This window comes from Labeo rohita, chromosome 20 (assembly GCF_022985175.1).
Source record: "Labeo rohita strain BAU-BD-2019 chromosome 20, IGBB_LRoh.1.0, whole genome shotgun sequence".
Taxonomy (NCBI): domain Eukaryota; kingdom Metazoa; phylum Chordata; class Actinopteri; order Cypriniformes; family Cyprinidae; genus Labeo; species Labeo rohita.
The window spans coordinates 3,749,368-3,769,795 of record NC_066888.1 but is presented as its reverse complement, the minus strand read 5'-3'; the positions used below and the strand labels follow the sequence as shown (position 1 = coordinate 3,769,795).

The 20,428-nt window shown below is 37.5% G+C and overlaps 1 protein-coding gene across 4 annotated transcripts in view; it reads right to left on the bottom strand.

Annotated features, from left to right (window-relative positions):
• arid1b (AT rich interactive domain 1B (SWI1-like)) overlaps positions 1 to 20,428 on the bottom strand; it is a 95,456-nt gene that overhangs the window by 35,814 nt on the left and 39,214 nt on the right. For all 4 annotated transcript variants that reach the window (XM_051138787.1, XM_051138788.1, XM_051138789.1 and 1 more), the window contains exons 5-6: positions 3,241 to 3,484; positions 12 to 101 (exon numbers count right to left, since the gene is read on the bottom strand). In XM_051138787.1, the coding sequence (XP_050994744.1) occupies positions 12 to 101; positions 3,241 to 3,484 (334 nt within the window). The remainder of the gene's footprint in view (positions 1 to 11; positions 102 to 3,240; positions 3,485 to 20,428) is intronic.

The window sequence follows — 20,428 nt, the reverse complement described above, 5'->3', positions numbered from 1 at the left end:
AATCAGCTCACCTCTCTCCTGAGACATGGGCGACTGACTGTGAGTGGAATGGGAGCCCACGTCTGGAACGTTCCCTGGGGTCTGAGGGGCCATCTGTGTACCTGTGTGTGGGAAAAAATGTACATGTGTGCATAAACCCACAGTTTTTCCACTGTACAAACATTATTTTCTTAATCAGTATTTTTGTTTACCACTACACTCTAAATATTATTTAATTTTAAAATTTAATTATATACATTTAAATTAAAATTCTATTTTAATTATGTTAGATTTACTGTGAGTCTAAAACAAGAAAAAAGCACTTTGATAAACTTAACTCATGATATATTCTCTTACAAATAATCTTAACATCTTTATCTTGTTTTAAGGATGTTTAGATATTTTACTGGGAGGCATAACAAACATACTGATTAAGAAAAAGCTATTTTTGCAGCGCACATGCACAAAACCACAAACGCAGATAATAGTCTCATACAGAGCTACTTTTCATGATAAATATCAGACAAATTAGCCTAGAGGGCAGAATATCTAACCACACGTCCCATGGGAGGTGTTTAAGGCTCATTGTTTCTCTCCCAAGAGCAACTCTGTGGGCTTGTATGTATAGAACTTGTATTTGTAAAAGCAAAGATATTCATTCTCCAGTAATGGCACACAGATCACATGTCAGGGCCAGGCCTGTGTGCAGCTAATGGCCTTCGGTGCTCCCAGTAGGGATGAGGCAGTTTTGTGTGCAGCAGGGTAAACGGTCTCCCGTGGACCTTGTTAGTGACATTCAGAACGGAAAGGAAAAACAGCAGTTTCAGCGGCACAAAGCCCTCTGCTGCCCGGCTATCAAAGAAGCCCGGCTAACAATGCAGCGCACAGCAGGACAGTAATTGTGTCAAAGTGACTCCAAACTGCTAACAGACTTTCAAAACTATTTTAATGATGGAGTGACTTGTTTTAAAGTCAGCTTGAATCCTGCCGCTGACCCACTGCCGACTGGAGCTCAAACGCCTCGCCCTCCGACAGCGCCACGGTGGTAGGAATTAAATGACACACGTGATGGCTCTAGCTAATGGGTATGTCAAAGTTAGCATAACAATAAGATCTTTTTCCCAAAATAGAGAATCTTAAAACTGAGAATCAAGAATATGTGCCTAGTTAGAGAGAATTTCAGTCAGTATGACTGCTAATTTTCAGCAGACTTAACTGAAGAAATGTCAGCAAACATGCACAATGACTGATAGGCAGAAAATGTAGAAATTAAATAACTAGGAAATATTAAAATAATAATTATTTATTTTGACTAATAAATGCAAAATGACTTGACCATACAGATTTAATAAAAAAAAATCTTCCAATTAAACTATAAATACATAAATTATATTAAGATGTTTAATTTAAATAGTAAAATCAGTAAATAGTTGAAGGTTCAGGGAAACAAACAAAATATTTTTTTTTTCAGAACAGGATTGGCATTAATGGTTTAATCTATTAAATTATTGATTGAAGATTAATAATGTGATGCTCTATGTTGCTTGATTTTTTTCCCCATGCCATGTCAGTTTATGGAATCGTTTGTGTTATTTAGGGCCCTGTGATTTCTACGATGCGGAAAACGTGGACAAAATCATGGAATCCGGTCATAAAAATGGAATTTACTGCATAATGTGGAATGTCACGGAATTTGCCAAATTTTGGATGAATAAATCAAAAGTAGCCCAGGACACTTAAATCAAAGCGCGATATCAGAGTTTCCCCTAGGTTCACAGCTTTCAGGGGGGGTGGGGGGAGGGGGATGGATGGAGCAGGGGTGCCGGTACCCAACGGTACTTTTTCGGTACTTTACTCTCTGTATAATAACAAAAACATTTATTTCAGTGAGAAAAATAGTCAAAAACTCGCAATTTCAACATTTTGAACAATAGGGCCCTACAATCTTTTTTTTTTTCTTTTTTTTTTGTGTTTTAATTTTTCTGATAATTAAATGAAGGCATTAAACATTTATTTATTTTTAATCAAATGAAAATGAAACTCTTTTAACAGAGGTTTACTGTTAAAATTAATACATGGAAGAAAATTTGTGTGAATATTTTGTTAAAAAAGTTGTAATAATAATTGTAGAATTATTGTAGAAATGACATGCCGTCGTGTAAATAACAAGATACATAAGATAAATAACATAGGACCATTTAGTTTGTTTAATAAAAGAACAAGGTATAGACCTGTTCTATAGGAAAGGTAACCTTAAATGACTTTTGTTGTGATCTGGCGCTATATGGAAAATAAAATTAAATAAAATTAACTTGACCTTCAAGTGGGGCAGTGGGGTGCCTAATTTAATAGGAGGGGAAACACTGGATATGAACTAGTGTCTGTGACTATTAAGATGCGAAAATACTAGTTAAATATGAATCCTGCATGTTCTGCATGTTTCTGTGTGAATGAATGGCGCAGACGCGCAGTTTAATTTACTAACACACATACTGAAGCGTGCTTGATGCTCGCAGTGTTTTCAGTACATGAACATAAACATAATCTCTAGAACCGCTCTGACAGTCATATCATCAGCATTTTATCATTTCTTTTGAGAAAAACTTTCATTATATCATATACAAACAGAAACTTAAAGGTCTTCACAGCAATCTGTCAAAATTAAAGTTTGGTTTAACTTTAAAAAACTGTTACAGAAATATATTACTTAATGTAATGATAATACTATTTCTACTAATAAAATTATTAAAACATTATTTTTAAGAGATGTATACCAGAAAAATGTAAAGATAAAACAGCATATCTGAAAAAAAATAAATAAATAATAAATAAGTAAATAAGACATGCTTTTTGATTATTTGTTTTTTTAAATTTCACCAGAAAATTTTAAACGGAAAAAAACAGAATTCAGAAAAATTAAAACAGAAAAAAATGGAATTTTGAAAAAATTAAATAAAATGGATTTCATAGGGCCCTAGTTATTGTGTGTATTGTACCTAAAGCCCTGTGTTCATTCAGTTATGTACTGTTGCAGTTATACTGAGTTCCCTACAAGCATTTTGTGATGCTAGTGATGTAAACGATGTAACGTTTAATCGATTAATTGATCATTAATTGTAGTGAATCTATGTCCCTACTAGAGAATAATGTAAACAAAATAAAAGTAATCAAAAACTTGATAGCAGATAAATATTCTATTCCTCCTTGAAATATTCATGAAAAAATAAATCAAAAAATTATATCTCACACAGAATCTTTTACCTGGCCCACTGGCAGGTGATATGGGCCCAGATCGTGATTGGCTGGAACCCACAGGTGATCCAACCGGCGAGGGCGAGGGCCCGCTGCGCATGCTGGGGACTCTGGGCGAGGCGTGGGGTGAGAAGGGAGACTGAGCGGGGTTACTCTGCTCGCCCTGGCTACTGGTAGAACCCGAAGCGCTGACGGCCGAACTGAGACCCGCCTCTGTTCCGGTGGGGAGGTCGTCTATAGAGCCAGACAGATCCTTAAATACACAAACACAAGAAAGGGAAGTTAAAGATTGGACCATTATCATATTTATCAAGACTCCAAAAGAGCCAGGAACCACAGGACACTGTATAAGGATGTATATTGGAAGTGTGTAATATAAGGCATATTTGTTAGTGGCAAATGAATGGACAAAACAACAGCAGTTCTGAAGCAGCAAACCGTAAAGACTTAAAAACCTGTAGGTCAGTCTGAACATAATGCACTAATTCTAAGTGCTGCCAAAATTAGAACCAGTGCCAATCTAAACCATATAAATAAACCACTTAGGGAGCCTGGGGCCTCAGTCTAAGTTTTGTACCCCACAGGTGATCCAGCATGTAGCCAAAAGGCTGTGAGTTCAGGTCTGTAAATAATCGTAATCAACCTTGCAAGTAAAATTGGTTTCCAATTGCTAAGGTGATAACAACTCCTGGCATGGATTGCAGCTAAGGAACTTTAGTAGACTGGTTGTTTTATGAACTCCTGTCAGTTGTGGAATCTCACTGATGGCTCACATTGTTATTCCCCATAGTCTCAAAAGCAACACTGATGATACTGGAAGATACATCATAAGCACCACCAATGTTCTGCAACTAATAATAAGCACTAAGTCAAATAAGGGAAAAATAAAACTGATTTCCTTTGCTCTGTATTATATCAGGCCAAGTGGTGCTGAAAGACTATGGAGCAAAACTTTCCAATGAGGCCTTAAATTCCACGACACATGAGCCAGTGGTTCCAGCTCGAGCGTGCGGCTCATGGAGCGCAATGAATGATTGTGATGGAAACTCAGGCGGTCTTCAGAAGAGACAAACCTCACGTTGCAGGCTTAATAGTGATGACCTAGTTGAGGATGAAGAGGAACATATGCTCAGCTTGATGCAATACCACATATCAGCCTCGATGACGGAGTGTCGTGAAGACTGTGGGTCAACTACTTCCAGCGGTAACTTTCTCCACTGGAAAGTCTTGGCTTTTCCAGTTACGCTAGACAGCTTGTTAATGTTATCATGGATTCTTTTTCCAGATGACTCAAGAAAGGGGATGGTCACAATTCACATTTTCGAAGAAGATCACGTTATGGGGATAGTGTTGGGCGATATGCTCAATATTCATATCGTCCTCTCGTCAGCCTCCGAGATCCCCGATACATGATATACGACATTATCGTGCTAATTTATTTAATTATTTACCTACTTAGTTTCTGTTGCTGGCAAATGAACCAACACCAGCATAAAGCTAAAAGCAGCCTAATGTTTTCAATAAAGCCGTTTGTGTGCAGTTCTGGAATAGGCGCCTAATCTATTTTTGACGGATAATAATAATAATCGTCTTGCTATCATCAAAGACATCAGCAACAGGCGATATCTCTGACTATCGTCGATATACGATACTATTGTCTATCGGCACAACCCAATATGGGGAGATTGAGAGCCAACATTTTCAATCTCACCGAATTTCAGTACTTTTAAAAAGTCAGTTCACCTAAAAATCTAAACTTCTCCTTTTTGATAGTCATGAGTGAATGATGACTCACACTGCTCTGTTTCATCGTGACCAGGGGCTGTTGAGCTCCATCATCACTAGCCCATTTGACTTATGAACTGTATACCAAGTCGTCTCAAGTAGAGATGCACCAGTTGACTGGCCATTAGTCAGAAGCAGGCATTTTTTGCTCCAAACACACGATTGGCAACTGGCTGGTTTTTAGTATTATATTTTGGAGGATGTCTGTTCCGGAACTGCACACAAACGGCTTTGCAATCCTTTCCCAAAATATCATTTGTGTGGAAATATTACAATGTCTGTAAACAGATCAGATTCACGGCTGCTCGAAATATTGAATGTGTTGTGACAGATCACTGTATTGCCTTAATAAATCAATCAACACATAAACCGATCATCTTCTTTAATTAAAACTACGAAAAAAACATGAATGAACACCACAACGTATTTTATTTACAACTGCAGAAAGACACCATTTTTCGAGTTTAAGTCTACCAAAATTAATCTACTGTATGATTTGTTTGCTGGACAGAATGGTGAATTTGGCATTATGATTGGTCATATCGCCTGTCAATCAAGCTGTCTGTGAAGGGTTAATTGACTGTCTTCAGAAAAGTTTAAAGTTAGTGTTAAAGTAGCGTTAATAAATTCATCACTGCTTTGTTTACAGCAGTAACCAAGGAAACAATATATCACTGCTGTTCCACAAGCGCCACCTACTCCAAGAGAGAGGATTTGCTTTCTCATTCAGCCCCCTGTTGTTTTTGTTTTGTGCAGGTGTCTTATGTAGCATAATTTCATAAAGCTTAAGTCAGATCATTCTGTTTTTGATTTTTGTTTGAAACCAGCTTGTCTGTTATAGAGCAAATAAACAACAGATTTGATTAAAGAAAAAAAAATTGGCAACCAGTATCTGAACTGGCCAATTTGCTTGTAAAAAAAAAACAGAATTGGAAGTGGGAAATAGAAATGAAGAGTTCAGATGCAAAACCAGTTAAATCCATCTGATGTCTTTCTTTAAAAAATGCAATTTTATCATGCTCAGATGTATTATATCTTATACGTACAAAGAAAGCCAAACGGCCTTTACAAAAAAAAGCTAAAACAACGATGTCGGATTTCGGAGTACCTTTTTAATCTAAGTACACAGAAGAAGAACTAACCGCGTGTGAATTTTCCAATGTGATTACGCAGTGTGTATATGGAGAAAAATCCTGGAATGTTTTCCTCAAAAAACGTAATTTCTTTGCGACTGAAGAAAGAAAAACATGAAGATCTTGGATGACACGGGGGTGAGAAAATGATCAGGATACCTCAAATCTCATAGGAGTAATGAAAATAAGCTCTTATTTGCATATGACACATCATGATTGGTTATAAACCACTGCAGAAGACCGTGACATCACTAATGTCGAACCAGGTGTGATAAGTCTTGTTGTGCAATATCTGATTGAAGTTGACGTCAATGAGATTTGAAAATTTAGGTTTTTTTTTTCATTAATTTGTATTTATTTATTTTTGTGAATAATAGCTTGAACTTCTGTTTTTCCCCTCACAAAAAGCTATCGAAAGGCTTTAGAAGTCACATGGACCAGTTTTATTTGATGATGCTTTGTTTTTTTTGCAGCTTGTGGAAAAGGGCTGCAAGAACATTCTTTAAAAATGTTTCCAAAGTAAGTCTTTTTGAGTTTGGAAATAGGAGTAAATGATGACAGAATTTTTTGCGTGATCTCCAATTGTAGAATAGATAACTTCTGCTGCTTTAATTTTGGTGACATGTTGTATTCATCTCTGCAAGCTTTTCTTGCAAAACTCCTAGTGGTAGAAGTCAAACCACTTCAACCTTGTACAAATTAGTCAAGGCTGGAGCTTGCTTGATTTATGTCCATAATTAGTTATATTCGTTAAGTCTCTGGCTTCTTTAATTGATGAACGCAATTATTCAGGCTCATTGGCCATTCAAAGTTTCTCTCTTTCCATCTCTCACCCTCCAAATCTCAGCAGAGGAGAGAAGACAGAGAAAAAAAAATGAATGCAGCGTCTCTCTCTTCTGATTGGTGAGACTGAGTAATGCAGCCCACCCAGTGCTCATCCTTCATCATTTCACATGACAGCCCCCGTACGAGCCAATTAAAACATGGAGGAATTATGAGAGGATAATTGGGGAGCCAGGCGTGGCCATCTGAAGCCTGGTCTCTTTAAAACAGCTCAGAATTTAAAATCTGGATTTAAGGGGTTTGCTGAAGTGGAGTGCCAAAAATAAATTATAAAAATGTACAAATATTATATAATATTATATTATATTATACTATATTTTTAAATAATTAGGATGGTCGTAACATATAACATATACGTAACATATTTTAGGCACAGCGTAGTGTAGAATCAATTAAGCATGGGAGGATTTTATTTTAGTGACACAGAAATCATCCATGATGTTTGTCTTCTGATGATGCTAAAACCCCAGAAGAAGAAATCCAAAAAAATGGAAGCTAGACCACTTTAGGGCTTTTGTGCTCCAGCCAGTCATAAGAAGAGACAATAGATAGTCGCACATCGGTGAGGGAGAGGGGCCGTAAGGCAATACGAGTACACACGACACACACACACATAATGCGCTGACGGAGGAATTCTCTTCCCCTGTTGTGATGCCTGACAATCTGAAAAGAGGCTGACATATTGGGTTTGACGAGAGCGTTCCCCAGACACAGAGAGCGTGCTGGAGCCGAGAGTGGAGGTGGATTAAGCAACCACAAGAGAGATGGAGGAAAAAATATGTATCTTTCTGACAGGAGAAGGCAACAATAATAAGTCTTCATACTAAAAATCACCGTGACACAGATAGGCTCTCTACTTCTGATGTAAAAAGGTGTATATTTCACACAACTGGTAGGCTGCTAGATGAACTCTGTAGTTACTCTGTGCTTGGAAAAAAAGAACAACTAAGTGGTGCATGCCTAAGCGTGAATGGCAAAGACTTTAACCACAGTGGGTGTGATCACACCAACAGAGCAAAACAGCGGGGTTCAGGAAATAAAAAGGTCATGCAAAATCTCCATAGTGAAATTGATTTTTGCTGATAAAGTTTAAACCTTTCAAGACAGACCTTGCATTGGCTTAAAGTGATGATAGGTTTAGCATTCAAACGTTTAGGTTAGTGCGATTTTTACGTTTTTAAAAAAAGACGTGCTCACCAAGGCTGCATTTATTTGATTAGAAATACAGCAAAAACAATAATAAATATATGTTCTAAAAAAATATACATTTAAATTAACTGCGTATTTTTGAAATGTAATCTTATGATGACCATTACTCTAGTCTTCAGTGATTTGGTGCTCAACAACAATTCTTCTTCTTCTTATTATTATTATCATTGTCAATATTGAAAACAGCTTTGCTGTTTAAAATTGTGTGCAAACTGTGATACATTCTTTGATGAATAGAAAGTTTAAAAGCATTTATTTTAACCATGTAAACAGGAATTGTGGTGTTTGGTAAATAAAACATTGCATTACATATCATAGGGTTTACGCTAAGCTAGTACAAATTGCTAATTAGCTAGTGCCAAGCTAAGCTAAGCTACATGCTGAAAAGTTAGCCTACAGAACATAAGCTAACAAAAGAAGCAAAGAATGAGAAATTTTAATTCTGTAAAAAAAAAAATCATAAAATGTAAAAAAAAAAAAATTGGCAGCTGTGGTTGCCAGAATTTTACTGATTAAATATGGTAGCAAACTTTTTGGTTTTACCGATTTAACCTAAATTTACATTTAAATACCGTAATTTTATTACTGTATATAATGTTAACATACACTGTAAACATGCAAATGCATTTTTAGATTTAGATTTCTTGAGGTTTGTGTGTCTAGTTTTGAGGCCTAGAGTATGTTCAAACACTTATATCTGTTTGCTGGATATCTTTTGTTTTACAAACAAAGACAATGTTGTCTACATATTAGACTAAGTTATCCACTAAGTTTTCAATAACAATTCACTCTTTGTCATTTGTAAATAAACAAAAAATTTGATACATAAAAAAATAAATTACCTCAGCAACAGTAATTGTTGTTTCAGTTGCTGTGACAAGACTTTTTCTATTAGCAAAATAAGACAATCAGCATTGCATGAACAAACAAATTTGTGTTGGCTAAACAAAGTATCTTTACTGAGAAAAACTTAAAAACTACTGTTTACGTTTTCTCAACTATTTTTTTTTTTACAACGTACCAACCTATGGAAGTATTGAAATCTGTTTTGTTGATAACCAAAGTCACATGATGGACCAAAGCCCATCACAAGCAGCTTTTAACACTAACATATAGAAGGTGCAAAGTGTCATTCACACAAACACTAAACACCATCATGGTAACACACGTGAAACTGAAATTAAACAACATTAGATGTAACATACAACCCAAAAATTAATAAATCATTTGAAAAAACATCAAATGTGAAATGTTATGCGGAATGTTCTGGGAATGACAATTTACGCTTATTCACTGTAAATTATACATTTGTTTGTTTTTTTCACTTCAAAAAACAGTATACTACTATAAAATTACATGTAATGTCCAATACAGTTTTTCACTGTACAATTTTTACAGTCTTTTACCGTTAAAATAACTGTCATTTTTTACAGGTATGTAACTATTTTTCGGTCATAATCCTGTTTTTTTTTTTTTTTTTTTTTTTTGCAATCAGCTCTGAAAATAGCACCCGTTTAACAGTTCTTTCAGCCAATATAATTGATTTGGGAGTAGTCTTGATAACAGATCCAATTATCAAGCATTGTCTTTTTTGTCTTTATATGTCATCTTTAAGCAATGGAACATGTTTATCACCTGCTTTCATGGATATAAAGTATCCAATATTGAAAGATATTAGAATATTGGAACGAAAAACCATAAAAAGCGAAAATTGTTACTTAGTAATGCTTTATGGTAGAAGTACTTCATTCATTCTCTCATACAGTAAGTGCACAATTTAGTTCCTTTGTGCGCTCTGTTTTCTAATGTTTGTTTGTTTCTAATGAAATGCTGTAATGTTGTGATTAATCTCGGAGCTGGTTGGTTGGGTTCAACTCTTTATTGATTGTTTCGAAATCCTCACAGAGAAAATGAATGAGAAAAATACTCCCAGAAACAAGGCCTCGGAAAAAAAAAAACATGCGGTCACTGTTGAACTTGATTTGCTGTTTACTTTAAAAACCCTCTTTAAACAAATCATTGCAGTATAATCAAACATTTGACATGTTTAATGACACAATAACAAAGGCACTGGCTGAACACTATATGACTCCATTAACATTTTGGACCAGATCTACTTTATTACATAATAGGGATGTGCAATATAACATTCTGTCAACAAAGAAACAGACCAATTGCTCAGTTGACTAAAAGAATCCCTGAATAATTAGACTGGTTTTGGACTCACCTGACCAGATTGCACACGTTTCTTAGTGGGTGCTTACATAAGACATATTGTTGCGTTAAAATACGTGCAATGTTAAATAAATCTTATAAAAAAATAAGGTTTAACTATTTTTTACTTAAAAACATCTAAAGATGCAGCGCTCTTGGTGGAATGCTCAAAAACACAACAAAAGATTGGATGCAACGGCCAGAGATATCTGAATGCTTTAAAAGGGCTTTGCAATTTAAAGATGCAAATTTTCCCAAGAGGGTTTAACTGTGCAAACTGTCTAACATCTAAAGCACAGTATGCTGGTGGCATGCTAATTAAAGCACCACTGCTACAAACATCAAAACCAAAACAAAAAAAAAATGTAAGAAAAAAACTAGTCAAACTCATTAATCTATTAGTCGGTTGTTGGACGATAAGTCATTGTGACACATCCCCATTATATAATGGTAAAACAATAAAGAACAGACAGAAACAGTCAGATCATTACAGCAACAGTGTGTGCATGTGTGCGTCTGTGTGTTGAGAGGAAGAAATGAATGAAGCTGCCTCCCTTTTAAGACACACAGATAAAACGAAACAACAAAAAAGGATGGACAACAAAAGATTACTTTATCCGCACTGCGTGATAATGAGAAATGCTCTGTGTGTCTGTACGAGGAACCGAACTGACAGAGCTGTGTGAGAGAGAAAGGATGTCAGATCTCCCGTCACCTCATCATATCTCATCTTGTCAGTGGTAGCATCAAAGAGCTGTCTGATAGAGCATGTAAAATTGCTACCATCACATACACACACGTCACTGTGTGCAGCTCCCATTCACAGCCCATTAAACACTGAAGTGTGACAGTGGCTTTCTGTTGTGGCTGATGTCAGTGCTTCAGTTGACAGCAGTGATAGGAGACGTCTATGGCGGATCAGACTCGCTCAGCAGGTGGCCTGTCAAAGTCATCCCAGCCATCATTTCTCACCCAGAACGTCTGAGAGCTCCACTCTCACACGCAGGACTTCAACCTGCACACTGAGTTCTGTGCTAAAGGAAATGGGCTTTAAACACACTGTACCCCATGTGAGGAGGTCCATAGGAACACATCATTTCATTTTTTTGGTCCACTAGTGGCACAAAATGGAATTACAATTGTTTAAGCACAAACAACAGACTGGCAAGACTATCTGTCCAATGCAGGGTTGCCAGGTTTTCACAGCAAAACCCACCCAATTGCTTCTCAAAACTAGCGAAAACTAGCCCAATCACATTTCGAGGGGGGGTCTCCCATTAAAAATAGCGCTCCGGGGTGTAAAATACATGTTTTTTGTCTGGGTTCCCCTGGTAAATTAGAATCCCCGGGGCTAAATATGGCGTTATTGGTTCAACCAGCGGACATGAAAAACAACCCGTGGCAACAGTGTTAAAGTAGCCCAACACTTGTCAACACTGGTTCAAAATTGTTTGGATACCAATGTTTTTGTTTTGTTTTTTTTTAAATACCATCTCTTATCTTTCACAGACAAAAATTAGCCATAAGGGTTTAAAATCGACATAAGGGCAAATAAACAAAGACACAATTTATTTTTGACCTTTTAGAATTTAATTATCCCATTTGCACTTTAACGGTGGATTATATAATATTTACAGTTAGCAGTTGCAATTAATATTGCAGTGCAAATTCAAAATATTGAAAAGTTGAGTTGTCTCTCCCACCCCCTCCTTCTTAGACTCTATGCTCATGCGGGTTGCCAAATTGAGGACACACAACAGACAGAAGCACAATTGACAATGGAAGGTGACAAGCCTTATGCTGCAAGTTGATGAGTTGATTTACCCACTTTTTAACATGCTTCTGGTCATAGAGTTTTTCAGGTGGATAGTGAGGCTTTTTAGGTCGGGCAGAATCTGTAATCTCTAACCCAGTTCCTTTGCTGGCTTTCAATGGCTGCAATACAGTGATTTCCACCAACTGGCAACCTGGAGTGTCAAAATACTACTGGGTAAATTTGCAGTGGTTGAAATCACTAGGGCTGCCCCCTAATAGTTGACGAACCATTAGTCAACGAGAAGAGGCTTGGTCGACCAAAATTTTATTAGTCGCTTAGTCGCAGAATTTTTTTTTTTTAAATCCATGTCATTTTTTGTCATACAGATAAAATACATCCTTTGAATCTGTAAAGACTATGTTTATTTGTGTGCACTCACAATAACAACAAAACATTGTGCTTTTGTAAAATAAAGCAAACAGTATGCGCTTTCTGCCATCTCGATATCTGTGAACTTGAGCACGAAACTTCGAAACTCTGTGTACACTTGCCTTACAGACATGAAAAATATATATAGAGAGTGAAATGTCTACTTTTAAATGAACCAATTCAAATAGAAAACAAATATTCTCAGATTATGTAATCCGTATGAAATGTGCATACAGGCACAGCCACTACTCTGAAGATGACGAGTTTTGCTGACTTTATTTCTTAAGCCGTAAACAAAGAAAGCACTGGTTTATCAATAAATTATTAAAACATTAATGCAGTCTCCTTGCTGTTTTTCCCTGACACACTCATAATTATTATATCTGCTGGTGCGCTGTGGCAAGCTTTTGTCGTGTGTGCTTGAGCACTTATTAGACTATGTAGGCAATTAAAGGCTCGTTGTTATGATTTATATGGTTTATTAATAATTGTGCGACTAATGTCATCTAATGCTTAAAATGAATGACTACTAGTCGACCAGAAAAATCTTTAGTGGAGAGCATCCCTAGAAATCACACAGACCAAAACAAAAACAGAGATTTCGACAGGGAACGCACATTTCCAAGTATAACAATCATGGCATCTCCATCGAAAGCTTTATCATTGGCCCAAAGCAGACTTATTACACCAGCGCGTCCTAACTTCATAAATTAATCTCATGCTTTCTACACACATAGCATAATAACAGTAATTTACTGGTAATGTTATAACTTCACATAATGTAAAATAGGCTGAACTGATTTTTGAAAAGTTCTTGTTCACACATGGTCTCTAAATTGTAATACACCAGTAAAGAATGTGTGAAAGGGCTACTGACAACCATAAAAGCTGTCTATATTACTAAGTTGGAACAGCACAGTTTTTAGTAGCTGCTTTTGCTCTTAGATAAAAAAACAAATAAAAAAACAATTGCTGATCAATTGCACCCTCCACAGTCGGAGGTGGCATCATGCCAGCTGTGGGCGTCGTCTGCTGTCTGGTAACAATTGCCGGGAGTCTAGTGATGGGAGACACTGCTGATGAACTACATCCTGGGGTGCACATGTTCCATTCTTCACCCAAATCAAAGGTGGAAGCACCATCTGTCTTCAAAATATGTTTTGTCTTGTAGACACATAACAACCATATTCTAGGTTTGTTTTCCAAACAGTCAAGACCTCTAAGAGGCAGAATATCTGCAAGTTTCCTACACCCTATGAGGCCTTGCGTCAAAAGTGGGAGTGTCTTCCAGTTTGAAGTAAACAAGCAGGACATGAGACTCATTCATTCAACAACTGACTGCAGTAATGGGCAAATGAAGCCTCCTGAAGCACTAAGACTTTCCTCGGACTGTTTTGAGAAAATATTAAAAGCTTTGAGACGGTCGAAAACAGCGCTATCTGGTGGTTAGTAAAAAATAAGGCATCCAAAAGCCTGTGAAAGAAGCTCCGTTGGAAGAAGCATTCATCACACATCATAGATCGACTTATGTTGCATGCACAAATAAAAGCCTAACTTGTTTGTATGTTTGTTTGTTGAATTTCTGTGTCTGATAAATTAATTTACCCATTAAACTGGCATCAAATGCCAGTACGAATATTAATATGATGTAATAGAAGAATAATGTACACATATACGAGTTGCATATGGAAAATATTTAATTTACCTGAAATAATTTGTATTCTTCATATTACTAGTATGACTGGGTATTTTAAAAAATGTAATTAAGTCTGTAGGAAAATGTATTCATAAAGAAAGATCTGGGGGTTTAAACATTCCGACATGCAAAATGAATTGTGCTAATGACCAATTCGTTTGTCATTGGTCACGTGATTTCAGGTTTGCCAGGTTTTCACAACAAAACCCACCCAACTGCTACTCAAAACTAGCCCAAAGGTGGCCGAATTGCGTTTCAAAGGGTATTCCGGGAGGTAAAACACACGTTTTTTATCAGGGTAGCCCTGGTAAAATTAGCATTCCAGGGCTGAATATTACATTACTGAGGACACTTCAATCCGCAGACATAAAAAACAACCTGCGGCAACAGTGTTAAAAAAGCAACTTTACAAAGCAAAAAATGATCCAAAAAACACTTAGCTGTTTTGCTAATAATGCTGGTGTGTCTTACCATATTTTTTTAATGTATTATCTTAATTATGAACACACTGGTTTGTAGTGCAAACTGTTTTACCATTTACTGCACTTCGATATTCTTATTTATCGTTATAGTTATTTATTTATATTTATATATATCGTTATTTCCCTATGGCGCATTATGGACCGGACCTCTAACACATTACCAGAAAACAGCTTACTTCAGCACTGAAAAATAAGGTGGATATATCATGAGCATCTATGGTCGATAGTGGACATTATTACACAATATTATATTATATATTACATATACAGAATTATTTGCAAATGCACACACAAACAGCAGTCTGCAATCAGACAGACGATGTACATTAAGATAGAATTTTCTCCATAGAAAATAGAATTTCAGCTATGATACTGGATAAAACACCAGTTAGAATGGGTTCTGATATCTAAAGACAGTATCTTGAATGAACATTAACTGTTATTATTGAGACGATGCTTTTTTAAAAGCACAAATAAAGCAATGCTTGTCTCTGATGTGGATTTGACAGATAAACTTCTTGTCTTAAGGTAAGGTACAAATTTGCACACACACAATAGATGTTTTAATGAAAAACATTACAACTTGTTTTTGATTCACAACATCAGTCGAGTGTTTGAAATAATTTCCTTATGTGATCTGATGTGGATTCTTATCACAGAATGAGGCAGACAATAAATTCTATACTCATATTCTATGTCAATTAGCAATGGCTTATGAAAAAACACGAGATGGCTTGAAGAACACAGATAAACCATATATTACTGCAGACGAGTGTTTATTGTCCTTACATTTTATCATTCAAAACGTTTAACATTATATCTTGTTTTTATTCAGTTACAGCAATAGCTATGCCTTTAGCCATATTAGAGAAGCTGGAACGGAATGTGATACTCTTTAACGCGTATGTGGATTTTCTGCACGAGGGCGCCCTCTGGCGTCCAGTATGAATGAAATCCATTCTATTTTGCGTAAAAATCGAAAAAATAATACCGCTCTCAAAAGAAAAAGTTAAGCTGACATATACTAAACCACGCTTTTTTCAGTGTACAGAGGTTTACGGGAGTATTTTGTTAATTTGTTGCAAAAAAAAAAAAAAAACACACTGAAGTGGCACAATATCAGAACCGTGGACTCTGTTCCTAAAACCCATAAACAATGCACACTGTCAATGTCTCCTTTATCTGACACACCCACTCTAGGTCTTGGATTCTCTACTAATGAGCTGATGACCTGAATAAGAAGTGTTTGATTTAGAAGGCATACAAAATGTACACTGTTGGGGGCGCTTCAGGAACAGGTTTGGGAACCACTGCTCTATGGTAGACCCCACTTATTCGGGCTCAGGGGAGCAGGGGCCAACTCAAACCAATTTTGAGCTTTGTGAATTTTAGCGACAGTACTGTATCATAGTCATCTGAAGCACATGCATATTCCTGGGAGGCTACATTTTATTCTGCCCCAGAGCAACACAGAAATAAACGGATGAAAGAAAACGGCGATGGAGGCGAGAACACTTCACCTCAACTGCACGGCGCACTCCAGCTCGGCTGCTCTGAGACCCAATACTGCAACGAAAGGGGGCTTCTGTGTGCACACTAACATTCAAGAGCGTCCCCTCTGTGATCCTCAAATCCGATCTTTGTTAAAAGCAGACATTAATCTTTCATTTCCTGTCAAAAGTCAAGAGGTCCGCAGAGGAAAGCTACAGCGAGACAAAGCTCCGACGTCTCGCTGGCTGAACGACTTCCTTGTCAAGGTCTTGGCTTGAGAGAGCGGCTAGGGTTTGGGGTTCAAGCGACCGTACGAGAAGCGATGGCCCGTTGGTTTTATATCTCCCCAGACAGTCGGCAGAAGGTCACAGCTGGAGCATGGTTCCACTAGCATTTTAGCTTCAGTGGCGTTTTCTTTGACAGAGAGTCATCCATCTACGGCGGACCGCAATTCCCTTATCATCAATTAACAAAACAAGACTGTTTGAAACCCAAATTAAAAAAGAATTGGATCCACTGAACCAATTAGCATTGTTAATATGGGCAATGAGAGCGCCTGAAGGCACGAAACAGCTTTCAGATTATCTTTCCTTATTGACAAGCCGTAATGGGACAGCTCATCATTTATGCGGAAACATAGGGATGGGTCAACGAATCGTCGATCAGTGGGGTTGACTAGTTTTTGTATTTGACGAGATTCTGCATTTTGTTCCATTTCCTAGCTAGTTTTAAACGCAAAGCCTGCTAATAACCGTGTACGATTGGGGTTGAAGCAAGCCTTATATCACAAAGAATTATTTAAGACGAATGGGTTGACTAGTCGTTCGCACAATCCATCGACTAGTTGCTTTTGTAACTACCTCATTTTGCATGTCTCTAATGAAGGAGAATGAAAGGACAGATAAAAGATTTCAACAAAACATAAAAGGGCTTGGTGTTTCGTCTCTCACGCAAGCAGTGACTAATGTATGCGTCTGCGGAGCGAGTGAGACACAGTAGACAACGGCAAGGCTGTGCTTGATTTGATGAGCTGTTGATGAGAGCAGCCTGGATCCCTGTAGAGGCTTCAGAGAGAAAACGAGCGCGAGACGCACACACACAGCCGAGTTAGGCCTCGATCTATCCTTCACTTCCTCCCCGAAGAGCAAGCTCGGCCAATGGCGTCGCAGATTCCCATCCCCCCTTGCGTCCCCTGCCAACGGCTCAGCCAATCAGACGGCTCTCTCGTCTGCCTCATCAGCACGGCCCTGGCGCCTCTCTCCCCTCCCTCATTTTCCATCCCCTACGTGCTCGTTCTAATTATGGAGAACAAGTTGTGGAGCACGGAGAGAGGGAGTGGAATCAAAGGAGCACGGGAAGACAGAGTGGAGCGAAGGAGAGGAACGTCGGAATGGTGGGGGAGAGGGCCGCATTGACAGGATACAGATCAGCCTGCAGGGCTCGGGGATAAACAACGATTCTTTCAAGCTCTCAGTAAATTAGAGCGCTGCAGAACGGCGGTGAGAGTGAGTCGGCCATGTCTGTCTCACTGCAGCTGCGTTATTGCGGGAAAGACGCAATCCTCCCCTTCCAGCCAGTCTGTGACAAGAGGACAGGCAAAAACGAATGAAGGGTAGACAGCAGGACTAAAATGAGAGAGCAAGAGGGGATAGAAAGAGAGCTGCTTTTTTGAGTGGAAATGATCAAACCAAGCAGAGATCAGTGAACCACCACAGTGATACAGCAAAAGCCTTTGTGAATCCCCAAAACCTAGCTGCCTACATAGGCAGAATTTTAAGGCATCAGTCATGCCCCCAATATGAAGTCTGTTCCAAAAAGTAGACACTTTCTTTAGGACAAATTGTGAGGCAGCTTCACATGTATCCTTTGTGAAGAAGGCAATCAAAGATTGCACTGCGTCAAGCTCAGTGGAAAAGAAAAAAAAATCTGTTCAAGACGGCAGACGAATTGAGAGAATGGTTTATTACACATACCCGTGCTGTGTTTTTAGCTTAGCAACATGCTAAATCATACTCTGCTGTAAAACAGCATTAAATAACTGAATTGCTAGAGCAGGCTTGTTTTCACTGGTCTACCTTGATGACCTTAAAGGAATTTCAAGGGTGAGTCTAGAAGACTTAACCTAGCTAAAACCAGTCCAGGAAACTATCTTGATGATTTCTACTCCATCCCATTCACGTGAGAAGCACAATTTGTATGACGCAGGTTCCTGTCCATGTAGAGCGTTCCAAAACGGTCACTCATGAGGTTATATTTCAATTTGGATGCTGCCACAGAAGACAGCTCACTAGGTTTTAGAACAAACCTTTTCCCTTTTTTCCTCCAACCCAGATTCAGTCGTGCTCTGCCTCCCTCTTATTTATGGTTGTGAATATTCAGCTTCTGAAAGCCGTGCTGAGCTCTCATCTGTCTTCCCAGCTTTTTCTCATTAACCGCTCTAAATTCTCCACTCCAACTCTCATATAAACATTAGCTGGCTAGACTGTGTGCAATTCAAAGAGGCATATCTCTGGTTTCGAAAAAGATCAGGACACAGAATTGGTCCATAAAGGAAAAGAGTGTATGTTGTCTCCGTTTTTATTGTACTTAGATTGAAAAGAATGAGGTGAAAAGGCCAAAAATTAGGTCTTTACATCACATATCAACCTAGAATCTTTTGCTTTCTGGAACTTGTCTATGAATCTGATTGGCTGACAAACGTTCTAAAGTGTTAATTTTCTACATTTGCATGCCAATTAAGCAGTCCATAAACACTCGAGTCCCACTCGAAATACATCTGTCATTGCTGACCGCTTGTGATCAAGAAACCCAAGACAGATGTTAGTACCAGGTGTAAAACAGATCATAAAGATACTTAAGGAGGTGAATTTACTACGCAAAACCTTCGTCATTCCTTGAAACAAGGTATCTCTGTGGTGGAAATAAACAGGAATCCCTCCAGAGAGACATGACACCAACAAGCATCCTTGAAAACACTATGATTTTTTACAATCCTGGGCATTTTTACGGCATTACAACTGGTAGTGGAACATTTTCTGCACATGTGGAACAACAGCCAGGCAACGGGATGAAAGCCATCAGCCGAACAACTAAATCCACAACAAAAATGCATTCATTAAAATTCCCACCCACTGTTCCTTGTGATATGAAGCAGTCTAAGATTTTGAATAAATCTTACTACCACAGAAAAAGCTAAATGTATTTACTACAAATCCACATGGTTAACGATTGTTACTGTTACTATGGTGAAACAATTACAAAAAGGCACTCCATATGTGTAACAATCAGAGTGCAACCAGGCTATGAGATAAATATTATAAAATATGAGGATAATAATAAAATGGGTGGTGAAAAGTGAAGGAAAATATTATCTACAGTACTAAACTACCCTCAGTGGGACGCCTAAGTTTACTTCACTATTTTACAAATAAATCCTAATCTAATCATGACAAACTATATATTGTTGGAAATCATTGGAAAGGTCTAAGACTTTTACCAAATTATGTAGGAACAGTAATAGATTAATTAATGACAAAAATTGACAATAATGTTTTTGTCACAATTGTGCAGCCCTAATTTGAAAGCTTAAAACCTCAAACTTCATCCTGTGAAATCAGACATTGCATTACCATCACAATGGTACTTCAAAATCATATTACAAAATGTATTCGTTCATGAATTATAACAATTTTGATTTTGGATAGTGCACTTTTACGTCTATGTTCAAAAATGGGGGTGACAGTTAAAGGGTTAAATCTAGGGGTGGGCTATATGAGCAATATCTTATAACAATAGGAATAGAAATTTTATTTTATGATAATGATATATTGTAGGCTATAATATTTTTCCTAATAATAAAATTAAGATCAAATTTTAGATGCCTAATAGCATCAGTACAAATCCTAATAATAAAAAATATTCATCTGGGTGAACTCTTTAACCTTTAATCATACATATTTACAATTCGAAAGTCAAAAGCCACCCGACTCATACGTGACCTTCAGTAAACCGGCTGTCATAGTGAATAGAGAAAAAAACCTGCGATCCCATGATTCTACAAGCTAGAGGAGAGCATCTATCATGCTTGAGAGGTTTTTCTAAACCCAGTTTCTTTAATAGAAAAGGCAAAAAAGAAGGAAGAATTGACTTGGAGAGACCA